This window comes from Delphinus delphis, chromosome 17, assembly GCF_949987515.2.
Source record: "Delphinus delphis chromosome 17, mDelDel1.2, whole genome shotgun sequence".
NCBI lineage: Eukaryota > Metazoa > Chordata > Mammalia > Artiodactyla > Delphinidae > Delphinus > Delphinus delphis.
This window is the reverse complement of record NC_082699.1, coordinates 17,437,803-17,450,366: the sequence shown is the minus strand read 5'-3', so window position 1 is coordinate 17,450,366 and position 12,564 is coordinate 17,437,803. Positions and strand designations below refer to the sequence as shown.

General features: G+C 46.3%; 1 protein-coding gene across 3 annotated transcripts; it reads left to right on the top strand.

Annotated features, from left to right (window-relative positions):
- Positions 1-1,617: 1,617 nt before the first annotated feature.
- On the top strand, positions 1,618-4,757 carry RPL7 (ribosomal protein L7). Of its 3 annotated transcripts, none has more exons than XM_059994763.1 (7): positions 1,618-1,646; positions 2,435-2,543; positions 2,819-2,985; positions 3,512-3,649; positions 3,742-3,851; positions 4,185-4,394; positions 4,693-4,757. In XM_059994763.1, exons 1-6 carry the CDS (start codon positions 1,633-1,635, stop codon positions 4,391-4,393), a joined length of 747 nt encoding a protein of 248 aa, XP_059850746.1. In that variant the 5' UTR covers positions 1,618-1,632; the 3' UTR covers position 4,394; positions 4,693-4,757. The 3 variants fall into 3 exon arrangements, with proteins under 3 accessions (XP_059850746.1, XP_059850747.1, XP_059850745.1); XM_059994764.1 differs by having other exon boundaries at positions 1,629-1,639; XM_059994762.1 differs by lacking the exon at positions 1,618-1,646 and adding an exon at positions 1,852-1,883.
- The last annotated feature ends 7,807 nt before the right edge of the window (positions 4,758-12,564 follow it).

The window sequence follows — 12,564 nt, the reverse complement described above, 5'->3', positions numbered from 1 at the left end:
GTCAGAGCTGCTGGGACCAGAAGGCTGCGCCCCGCGCCCGCCCCCGAGGTGCCCGCCGGGATGGAGTGCGCAGCGCCGCTCCCCGCTTGCGCGGGGCCACTCCCGCCCGGGCTCGGCGCGGTGGCCCCGGGCTGTGCCCGCCGCGGCAGCCGCCCGGCTCGGCGCCTCCTGCCGGCTGCCGCCCGCCTGTCCCGGAGCGCCCGCGCCGCAGGCCGGTCCCGCTGCAGCGGCGGTGACAGCCGCGAGTTAGGCGGCGCGCGCTGCTCTCATGGCCAAGCCGCCGCCGCCGCCGCCGCCCGAGCGTCCCCGGAGCCGGCGCGGCGGCTCCCTCTCACTCCGGGGGAGGGGCGCGCAGCGGAGACGGCACGGGCCGGCCGGCCGCCGCGGGAGTTGTCAACTTGATCCAAGTTGCGAGAGGGTAGAAGAGTGGGGTGCGGGGCAGCGGGAACGCCAGGAAGGGGCGACTCGCTCGGTGCAGGAGAGCGCTCCCCAACGTCTTGCAGCTGCCTCCGCGGTCTCGTGTCCCCCTGCCCTGCACTCCCCGCGGCTGTCACTCGGGCACCGGGCTCCGAAGCGCAGCGCCGCTTGCAAGTCGGAGCGCTCCCGACCGCCTCTGAGAAGGCTCCACACTCCGCGCTATATAACCCGCGACCGGGACGAGCCGGCGGCGGCATCGGCCCTCCCTCGGCTCGGCCCTCCCCGCCCCCGGGCGCACCCCGCCCCCGGCCCAGCCCCCCGCCCGCTCGCCTCCCGCTCGCCGTCCGCCGAACCGCGGCGGGGCAGCCCCTCTCACATGGCCGTGGCCGCAGCCTCCAGCCCTCCTCGCACCTCCCTTCGCGGTTCACGCCCCCTGCCGTGGGGTGTCCCGGCCTCCGCCTGCCAGACCGGACGGTCGGCAGTGCCCTGGCCATCTTCCTTTGGCCGTCCGCTCCTCGCTTGTCCCCGTCTCGTCACTTTCGTTAACCAGGGGGCTCTCGGTGGCCCCGCCTGCGATCAGGCGCTGCGGAAGACAGCCCTGCAGGCTGGAGGAACGAAGAGAAGGACCTCGGCAGCGCGGCAACGGGCGTGCCGGTTTTCTATTGGGGTTGGCAAGGAGCCGAGAAGGCGGTCAAAAGCCGGCAGCAACTTCGAATCGTAGGCTTTGGAACGTAGGCTCAAAGGCTCTCAATTTCCCCGGCTGGATTCACCACCGCCGTGGTTCCCTACCGACCCGGTCAAGCGTTGCCCTCCCGCCAGGCGGGCCGTGAAAGTGATGCATGCCGGGATTTGTAGTTCGCGCCGCGGTCGCGCGTAATTTGTATATATTACTGGGTAGAATTCGAGCCGTATCCCGTCAACGCAGCCCAGGGATTAGGACCCCGAGTAGTCAAGGTATCGGCACTCTTTGCTCTCATCATATTGGTTAAAGAGTCTAACCAATGCATTAATTTTTCCCATACAGATTTTACTTGAAACTTGATCGTAAGAGGCTGAATCAGGCAGTTCTTAATTCTGCTTCTGCAATACGAGTTCTCAGTTCTGAGTTTTTTTTCTGGCTTATCCTGGGACACCTATGAGTCTTGGGGCTTCACGCTCGCCGTCTTTAAGTGGAACAGCGCGCATGCGCGAACTTCCTCTTTCCCGGCTGGAACCATGGAAGGTGCTGAGTAAGTTTCTCCTCGTCCTTTCGAGAATCCTCCTCCATCCCCGAAACCAGAGGCTTTTGTCTTACTCTCTCTCGTCCCATCTGTAACCTGTCTCTTTGTCGACTTACCTGTGTGTTTGTGAAGTTGTGTGAAACTCCTGGTGGTCTTAGGCTGAAATGGGCTTCAGGAGGCCTTGGGGCGAGGTTTTGGAGTTACCGGGAACGAGATGTGAGAGCTGAATATGTGCGGAACCGACAGGTTGTCCAGTCTCTCGTCTTTTGAAGGAGGCTCAGAATCTCTGAATGGGGTTCTTTTTCCTTAGCTGGCATTTGTCCGAAGCGTCCCTGCCGTCAGGTCTCTGCTTACAGCATATGGAGCTTGAGGCTTGAACCAGGGTTGTCGTTGGGGGTTTGTTTGAGGTTTTTTGTTTTTTTCTCTTGAGACTCTTAAGTTCTCTTAGACTCACACTCACTAATAGTCTAGGGATCAGTGTCTTGCGGCAGCCTTTTACTCTTCACGGTTTGCTCTCGGCATTTTTGTTGTCGTGGGACCCCGGGAGTGATGGTAGATTAAATGTGAATATGTTATTTTTGTGACTCGTTTAAAGAAAGTGGTCCGTGTTAAAGGTAAAGATTACTGGCATAGGAATTTTCTAAAATCTGCCTCTTACATCATAGCACGCTACAGCGGTTAAAGAAAGGTACGTTTGAAGTCAGTGGTGATAGTAGTAAGAGAGAGCGCTCAGTACAGAATGGGAGTGCTGCAGTGCTGTGAGCTTTCTGAATTAACGCTCTGTCTGCTAATGTTAGGGAGAAGAAAAAGAAGGTTCCTGCTGTGCCAGAAACCCTTAAGAAAAAGCGAAAGAATTTCGCAGAGCTTAGGATCAAGCGCCTGAGAAAGAAATTTGCCCAGAAGATGGTAAGTAAACTTTTTTGAGGCACCAAGTTAAAAGGCCCTACGATTGAAAATGAGGTGAATGTTTTTAACAAGGCTTGTTTACTTCAGCTGCTGTACCAGTGAGCATGGTTAACTTAGAACGACCTTTCCAAGTGAAGTTAGTTATCTCCCTCTTGCAATGTTAACGCATACTGTAGTGAGAAAGCTTCAAGGGAAGGGTTTTCTTGGAAAGAACTGATACTGCTAGTTGTGTTTGGGAGCTAAAAAGCAGATGAACAACTGATGTTGGTTTTCAGCTTCGAAAGGCAAGGAGGAAGCTCATCTATGAAAAAGCTAAGCACTATCACAAGGAGTACCGGCAGATGTACAGAACTGAGATTCGAATGGCTAGGATGGCAAGAAAAGCTGGCAACTTCTACGTACCCGCGGAACCCAAATTGGCATTTGTCATCAGGATCAGAGGGTAAGTTCAGTTTTTACTGCATTCTGGTTTTCAAGGGAAAGCTACACAATCCCAGTAAAATTTCACAGTACTTGTGGGGACCTTGGTTGTAAAACATTGGAATGAAAATATTTGGGTGGTGAGGAGAGTAATTTAGTGATTGTAAGCCCTGTGCCCTAAGCATCTATCCATTCTCGAATTGAGCACTTGAGTTCAGTGTCCTGGAGGTTACCTTCAAAAGCAGTTAAATTGGAGCCTCATAAGTGCTGTGACAAAGATGTATGCAAAACTAGCAGTAATAAGAGTGTTAGGGAAAGTTGTAAACGTGAAAGGTATGTGTCAAAAGACAGTTTACTTGCAGGGGAGGCAAGCTGGCAGAGGTAATAGAATACAGCTAACTAAAGGGAAAAGTGGTCTTTGTAACATGCGAGGCTTCTTATTTAGGTGTGACACGTGTTGCCCAAAATTGTTATAGTTAGTTTCTCGTCTTTTACTAGTAAAAATTCTGATAAAAGCTAAATGAATTTTTTGTATTTTTGCATTGCAGTATCAATGGTGTGAGCCCAAAGGTTCGAAAGGTGTTGCAGCTTCTTCGCCTCCGTCAGATTTTCAATGGCACCTTTGTGAAGCTCAACAAGGCTTCAATTAACATGCTGAGAATTGTGGAACCATACATTGCATGGGGGTAGGTGTCTTTGATTTCTGTTTGGTAAACTGGCAGGTGTTTTGACAGTGATCGTCTTATTGGGTCATTTATATCTGTATTTTCATATTTAGGTACCCAAACCTGAAGTCAGTAAATGAATTGATCTACAAGCGTGGTTATGGCAAAATCAACAAGAAGAGAATTGCCCTGACGGATAACGTGTTGATTGCTCGATCTCTTGGTAGGTTCTACCTCTTTGGGGAAAAGTTACTATTATTAATTATAAAAGTTATTGTATCAGACAAAATGATATTTTTTGGCATCTTGTGGCCTGGTTTTTCTCACTATTATGCATCTTCCTTTATTCCCTACAATATTTATGAAAAATGGAGGTATGATTTCGTTGGCTTGAGCTGTATCTTTGTAAATAAAGTCATGTATTTCCTTCTTTGTTACTTTACTCTTGATTTACTTCTAATTCTTTATGTCACAGCCTATCTTAATGCCTTAAAAATTTAAGTCTCAAAATAAACAGTTTTAGTAACTTTAAATCATCTTGATGATTTATGTTCAGGCAAATACGGTATTATCTGCATGGAGGATCTGATTCATGAGATCTATACTGTTGGAAAACGTTTCAAAGAAGCAAACAACTTCCTGTGGCCCTTCAAATTGTCTTCTCCACGAGGTGGAATGAAGAAAAAGACTACCCATTTTGTAGAAGGTGGAGATGCTGGCAACAGGGAAGACCAGATCAACAGACTTATAAGAAGGATGAACTAAGGTGAGCAGCTACATCCTGAAAGAAGTTTACTTAATACTGGAGGAAAAATGACTATTGTGGTAAGGGTTTGGTTTGAGTTCTAAGCAGTATTTAGTGGGGCGGCGGGGGGGATCAACCATCATATATGATCGCAGTTGATTTGGTTTCTCCTTTTGAGGACATTTATGGAGGGAAGAAAAAGCCTTTTTTTCCTTCCTACTTAATAGTGGAAACTGAATTGGTGTTTCTTACAACTTCCTGGTTTATGTTAATTCTTAGTTATTAAGGTGTTTAATGGGTTTTTTTCCCTTCCTTTCAGGTATCTACCATGATTATTTTTGTAATCCGGTCAGTTAATAAACAGTGACTGCTCTCTGCTCTGTATTGTTGTCTTGGTGACTTTTTGTTATCTTTTCTCAGCCGTCCCCTAACTATTGTGGCACATCTTGGTGTGACACAGTTAAGTCACATCAACAGCCTGTTGCGTGTAAAACTTAGGGTCCAGTTTGTATCTTGTGAAAAACATTCCTGGGGTTTATTGAAGATTTTCCTGTACGAAGTCCTGATTTTTCACTTTTGAGTTGGCCAAAATGGGTCTATTCTAAGAAAGCCCATTTCACAGGCCTTTGTGCATGAGTAAAGGTTCAGTTTACAAATAAAAATCCGTTGCTGAAATTCCATTTTCTCAGGCTTTGGCTTGCCTATAAAGTAGTGAGTAAATGTGTCATTTTCTTTTTGCATTTCACTTTTATGTTTTTGCTTTGCATCTTCTACCCATACTTACGTGAGTTCCTAATAATTCCACTACGTATTGTGTCTATCAAGAAGGAAGAAATGAAATGTGCCCATGGATGCAATTTATTTGGAGCACCTAAAGAACTCATGAGAATACTAGTGAGCAAAAACTTGAAATAGAAAGAAAGGCTTTTATAAATAACATTACCTGTATGTTTTTATGTATCATCTCACCTAGGCTAGCAAACCTGAAAGTTTTAAGTGTAGTGTAACAGGAAGTACATAAAATAAAAGTAAAAGGGTTTATGATTCTCACTGATAGCGCCAAGGGTATTACGCCGTATGAAATAGATGCCCTATTCTTTTGATTTTGTTGCACCAGAATCATCACTTTAGTATTTGAAAGTTGCTAGACAACTACATTTAAATTCTTGGATGTTGGAAGCTATTTGGATTAGTGAGTTTAGGGTCAGTGAATCCTGGAGGGAAATCAAGGTTATTAGTTTATAAAACCAATGTTACATGTATACATGTCTATAGTGTTTTGCAAGAAATTTAATATCTTGGTAAACAGTTGGATCAATGTATAACAAAATCATACATTAATCTCTTGGTGGAGCCTCAAAGTCTTTAAGTTTTGAAATTACCTGTTTTGTTTTACTGCTTTTGTAGGTAACTACACAGTATAGCCCACGAGTCTTTGCACAACCAGTATTCTGAACGGTAGGAGTGGCTCAGAAGAAAACATGTAATTACTGTAATAAAGTTGATCAGGTGGCATATTGCTAACTACCTAGGCATGTAGGATTTGGAATAGTAATAGAAATGGCATTCTATATATGAGATGGTGGTATTTAGTAATGTTTTTTTCAAAAGAATTAACTTTTTAAGAGCAGTTTTAGGTTCACAGCAAAGCTGAGTGGAAAGTACAGAGTTCCATTATACCCTTCTGCCCCTAAACAGCCCGTCTCCCCCACTCTCAGCATTGAGTGGCACATTTTTTGCAGTCCATGGATGTTGACACATCATTACCCAAAATAGCAAATACTGGTGAAGCAGGTGAGGGGGATAGGAAGATCTGTAGGTATATGGAGGGGAAAGAAACAGTGTTTGGGCTGTACATGTCCTCTGCACACGTTTGTTTTCAGTCCTGGAAATTCACTGTCCGCATAGTTTCCGAATGTGGCTAGAGGACCAGAGGATAGGGAGATGTATGAGAGAGTTTGGAAGTGGGGAGGACATCTGGGAATATGGTAGATAACTAAAGCAATGGGAATAAACAAAAAAAGCATGCTGTCAGGTGACAGTTACAGCTGTCAGATTGCTAGGGAGTAAATTGGGATAATCATTTGCCTTCACAGGATTGTAAGGATTAAAACTGAACATGAGAATATTTTGTGAACTATTAGAACCTGTTGAAATGCACCTTAGTATCTTATTTTACTTAACTCCCCTGAAAGTGGTGTCACTTTCTACAGGAGATATCCACATCCACTAGAAGGCTAACCAACCTCTGATGAAAGTCTGGGCCACCCAGGTTCTACTTATACAAAGATTCACTTCACATAAGTACATTGCCTTTTTGTACCCTTCAGAGTTCCAGCTTTATTAGGTCTTTCCCTAGCTACCCTAGTTTAGTTGTTGCCGGTGTTTCCTGGTCTTGCTTACCTTTGAAGTTTCCTTTGTGGTAAACTGGATTAAGAATGCTGGCTCTGGAGCCAAACTGCATGAATTCATATCCAGCTTCCACTTAATAGTTTGAGCCATTAAATTACTTCATCTCTGGTTCCTTACCAGCAAAATGGGGGAAATAATAGTACCTAACTTTCATAGGATTTTAGTGAAGATTAAATATGTCAGGTCATGGAAAATGCTTAGGGCAGTGCCTGGCCCAAAGTGCTTAGTAAATGCTGTCTGCTGTGTAACTTGAGCACTTAGCAGGGGTATACAAAGGAAAATAGCCTCTGCTTTCTTGTGTTAATGGGCAAGATAGACTTAACACAAATATAAGTGCTACACGAGGATGTCTAGGATGGGACAGATTCTTGAAGTGTCATTGGGGACCACCTGCATGGGAAGATGGACAACTTTCTGTTCCCGCTGTTTTCCTTTACAGATTTGGTATCAAACTAGCCGAAACATACACGTGCCTCATTCAAGTGCTCCCTTCTCTTCAGCAGTTAACTTTTTAAGGTGGGCTTTTATTCATCCTACCCAGTACCTGACATAACTTATAGTAGACACTAAGTATTTGTTTTCTATCACTGCTGTCACAAATTACCACAAACTTAGGTGACTTAAAACACAAGTTTCTTAACAGCTTTGAAGGTCAGAAGTTCAAAATCAGTTTCACTGTGCTAAATCAAGGTGTCATCAGGCCTTCCTGCCTTCCGAAGCCTCTAGGGGAGAATCCGTTTCCTTGCAGTTTGCAGTTTCTAGAAGCTGCTTACAATTCTTGGCTTGTGGCCTCTTCTCCATCTTCAAAGTGTAACCTCTGTTTCCATCCTTCCATCATCTCTGGCTCTGATCCTCCTGCCTCCCTCTTTTATGGACTTTTGTGATTATGTTGGGCCACCCAGATAATCCAGGATAATTCCCCCTCTCAAATTCCTTAATACTGAATATAAGTACATCTGCAAAGTCTACATAAGGTAGCATATTCACAGGTTCTAGAAATTAGGGCAGGGAGATATTTGAGAGGGCCGTTCTTTGATCTCTAATTTATGGCTCTCAGCTATATTTTTTCTTGTTCCTCAAAAATGAAAAGCTTCTAATGTACGGTCTTGGCACTTGAAATCTTGTGTCTGGAACACTCAGCCCTGAGGAGGCCTGTGTACTTGGCTTTTTCATTCTGGATAAAGATCTCTGACATCTCTTCATGTAACCTTGTTTTTTGTTTTTTTATAGTATCTTTTACTATCAGAAATCATTTTTCCATTAACTTGTTATCTGTTACTTTTCCCAGCCACTCAAGATTTGAGTATCAGGTTTGAGTCTTAGCCTCCTCTATTCCAGCAGTTAGAGAACAATGCCTAGTGCATTGCAGGTCCTTTGCTTTTTTGATTGAGTGAATCAAGCCTTTTATGGACAATAGCCATTTAAAATTTTGCATCTCCAGTGTTAGCACATTTTAGTCCTTGGGTGTTTGGGTGGGGAATGGTGAGAGGAGGAGTGGAAGCTTATGGAGATTAGATAGATATTGTTTTACCCAGGAGGACTTGGGAAAATGAGTTTTATCGTGTAGGGGTAATAGTATGTGAAAATATGTTAGAGGAATATAGGAGATGGTTCCTGCTGTGAGGATTAGGAAGTTTCACAGAGGAGGTCGAATTTGGGCGCCTGTTGGTAGAACAGCATGAGCCAAGGCAGAGAGTTGGGTAAGTGTCAGTGAGGGGTGTGGTAGCCAAGAAGAGGGGACAGCAAACTCAAAACAGACCGATTTAATAAACATTTGGTCATATATTGAGGGCTAGTGTACACTTAATCCACCTTATCCTGGGTGGGTGGTTCTCCACTGTGAGTGCAACTCCAGAACTGAATTCTTAATTGGTTTGGGGATGGGCCCAGGCTTTTTCCCTTTAAAGTCTCCATGTGATTTTTTTTTTTTAACATCTTTATTGGAGTATAATTGCTTTACAATGGTGTGTTAGTTTCTGCTTCACAACAAAATGAATCAGTTATATATATACATATGTTCCCATATCTCTTCCCGCTTGCGTCTCCCTCCCTCCCACCCTCCCTATCCGAGCCCTCCAGGCAGTCACAAAGCATCGAGCTGATCTCCCTGTGCTATGCGGCCGCTTCCCACTAGCTATCTACCTTACGTTTGGTAGTGTATATATGTCCATGCCTTCCTCTCGCTTTGTCACAGCTCACCCTTCCCCGTCCCCATATCCTCAAGTCCATTCTCGAGTAGGTCTGTGTCTTTATTCCTGTTTTACCCCTAGGTTCTTCATGACATTTTTTTTCTTAAATTGCATATATATGTGTTAGCATACGGTATTTGTCTCTCTCTTTCTGACTTACTTCACTCTGTATGACAGACTCTAGGTCTATCCACCTCATTACAAATAGCTCAATTTCGTTTCTTTTTATGGCTGAGTAATATTCCATTGTATATATGTGCCACATCTTTATCCGTTCATCCGATGATGGACACTTAGGTTGTTTCCATCTCCGGGCTATTGTAAATAGAGCTGCAATGAACATTTTGGTACTTGACTCTTTTTGAATTATGGTTTTCTCAGGGTATATGCCCAGTAGTGGGATTGCTGAGTCATATGGTAGTTCTATTTGTAGTTTTTTAAGGAACCATGTGATTTTTTAATGTGCAGCCTATTCTATTAGGGAAGTATACCACTGTCCCCATTTTTTAGACGAGGGGCTAACTTTCCCGTCTCCCAGGATCACACAACTAAGTGATTAGGTTCCAGGTCTAATGTGAGTTGGTTTTCTTAACCAGAGGAGCTAGGAAATGTTAGTATCAAACTTAATGAAAACAAAAGTGGTGTGCTGAGAGCAGTTTCAGGAGTTCTGTGGGATCCGAAACCACAGCCCAAGTTTGCAGCCCTAGTGGAGGGGTCAAGAAATGAAGACAGGGTTTGGAACAACTTGGCAAGAGTATATATACATAGGCTAAGCCACTACTGTCTTAGGCCGCTAGGCTTCCCAGCTAGGGAGGATACGTGCGCCGAGACTTTCACCAAAGAACCTCGACAGTGGAGGCGTAGAACGCGGAATCCGGGAGCGCACGATGAGGGAACTCGGGAAGGCTACGTCTCTTGCCAAAGATTGCTCTAGTCAGGTACTGCTGGTCCACTCTCAGCAGTACTCTGGAGAGCCTGGTTAGTTTGAATCTTAAAAATGCAACCCAGAGAACCGAACCTCACCAACCTTGTCCAACTGCCCACTACCCACCCTGTCTACAGTGGGTGGCGCCACTTTCGTGCCGCACTGACCTGGTGTCACGAATGAGGCTCGTTTCCGCAGCCTTCTGCCACCCCACCCCCTGCAGCCATGACTCCGACTGCGGCGGCCCCCTACAGTAGTGCAGTGAGTCCTAGCGGTCTCCCCAACGCCCAGGCACCATCCTGGCGCGGCAACCTGACTTGCCGCCCGGAGTCCTGCGGGACGGCGCCGGGTGACCGCCCGGAAGGCATCCTGGAAGCTTCGGGCGCGTAGCAACGGGCGCGCATCGGGCTGGCGGGGTGGCGGCCGCAGCAGCCTCTCGCCGGGCGGGGCGGGGCGGGGGTGCGCCGCGCTCCCGAGCGTCGTCGGGCCCCGACGAGCATGATCGTCCCGAGAGCGGCGCCCGAGCGAGCGCGCGGCCGCCCGCCCCGCCCCGCCGCCGCAGTCAGCCCAGGGGTTCTGCAGGTCTGGGTCGGTGGTTCGGCTCAGCTCCGGGCCGCCAATGGCTCCCGCGCTGCCCGGTGCCCCCGCCCCAGACCTGGGCGCCGCCGCTGCGGGCCAAGCCGGAGAAGAAGCCCCTCCCCTCCACGGCGGAGCTGCGGGGACAGTGACTGCGACCGGTCCCGGGGAACCCCGGCCAGGGGCGTGCCGGGGGTGGAGGGGACGGAGGGTGGCCGGGTCAGGCTTGAAAGGGAGGTGGGTCCCTGAAGTCAGCTGGCTGGGCCCCCTCCCAAGAAGGGCATTTATTCTAGTAACGCACACGGGTCGCCCCAAGGATCCTTGTGATGCTCTTGGAGGGGAGCTGGCGGGGAGGCCGGGGCTGAGGACCTGACTGGGAGGCTCCGGGCGGCTCGGGTGCAGGAGTATATAGACTTAAGAGGTGAAAGCCCTCTTTAGTTTCTAGTCCTTTCTTTACTTTCTAACACTTCTTACAGTTAATTTAGTATTTATTCTCTTTTCATTTGTTTTTGGTCATCAGTGGAATATATGGTTTCTTTTGAGAAATTGCTTTTTTTACTTAAGATGTGGAGAATACCTTTCACAGCAGTTTACTTAGGTCTTCGTTGAATATTTCATAGATGTGTCACATAGATGTATGATTATATGGTATAGATGTATCATAATTTATGTAACCATTTCTCCTGAAGATCGGTTCCAATTTTTCCTTATTACAAACAATGCAACAGTGAGCATTCTTACACATGGGAACAGTTCTATAAAGTGAATTCCTTGAAGCAGAATTGCTGGGTCAGATGTATGTACGTTAAAAACTTTTGGTGGGATCTTGCCTTCCAAAAAGTCTTTACTGATTAACATTCATCAACAGGCTGTGGTGAAAAAAACCTGTATTTATTATCATCTAGAAAACAAATCAATATCTCCCACTAATTGAGTGTTTATTACATGCCCAGCACTGTGCTGAACAATTTGCATGCATTTTATTTTTCTTTTATAAATTTATTTATTTTTGGCTGTGTTGTGTCTTTGTTGCTGCGTACAGGCTTTCTCTAGTTGCGGCGAGCGGGGGCTACTCTTCGTTGCGGTGCGCGGGCTTCTTATAATGGTGGCCTCTCTTGTTGTGGAGCACAGGCTCTAGGCGCGTGGGCTTCAGTAGTTGTGGCTCGCGGGCTCTAGAGCGCAGGCTCAGTAGTTGTGGTGCACGGGCTTAGTTGCTCCGCGGCATGTGGGATCTTCCTGGACCAGGGCTCGAACCTGTGTCCCCTGCATTGGCAGGCGGATTCTTAACCACTGCACCACCAGGGAAGCCCCTGCATGCATTTTATTTATTTATTTTATTTTTTTAACTTCAAAAGTAGCATTTTTAATTTTTGTGGTAATTTTCAAAGCCACAAAATCCTGCATGCATTTTAAAATTTAATCCTCACTAACCCTATGAGAGTCAGAGGCACTATTATTTTCTTCATGACCCCATGGTTATGCAGCTATTGAAGTGCAGAGCCAAGATTAGAATCCTGGTTCATTTAATTGCAATGCTTATGTTCTTTGTCGGATCTGAATTCCTGGTCAGTAATTGACTGGGCATTGTGTTTCATTGGGTTGTTTGAGGATTAAATGAGATGACGCGTTTGGTGTTACAGTATTATTAATATGTGGTTCCTTTCTCTACTAACTCCTGTAGAATTGGACATGGTCCGGTTCTTCCTACGATTCTGGTTCCTCTGGATCATTTGCCTTTCCTGTCACTTTTCTGCCTTTTCTTTATCTTCCTGGCTTGCATATATTTTAAGGGAATCTGGTTTTCTTCTCCCTGGAAAATCTCCTTTGCCAACTTTATCCAATCTCTGGCCTTAATTCTCACCAGTAAATCGATAACTCTTAAAAGCTTCATCTCCCAACCAAACCAATCGTCTTCAATATTCCTATAGCTTAGATCCAGGTTATATATCTCCACCTGAATGTCCTAGGCTAATTTTATCTAAAACTGAGCTGCTTGTTGCCCTCTGCCCCCAGACTCGCACTTTCTCTGAATTTAATTCATGGTTCCATAATTCTTTCGGTCACCCTAGTTCACAGCCTCAGTCCTCTT

Excerpts from the sequence above, each read along its gene's own strand:
- RPL7 (XM_059994762.1), top strand. Across the intron at positions 2,986-3,511 it reads TTTGTCATCAGGATCAGAGG|TATCAATGGTGTGAGCCCAA; the intron begins GTAAGTTCAGTT and ends TTTGCATTGCAG. Across the intron at positions 3,852-4,184 it reads GTTGATTGCTCGATCTCTTG|GCAAATACGGTATTATCTGC; the intron begins GTAGGTTCTACC and ends ATTTATGTTCAG.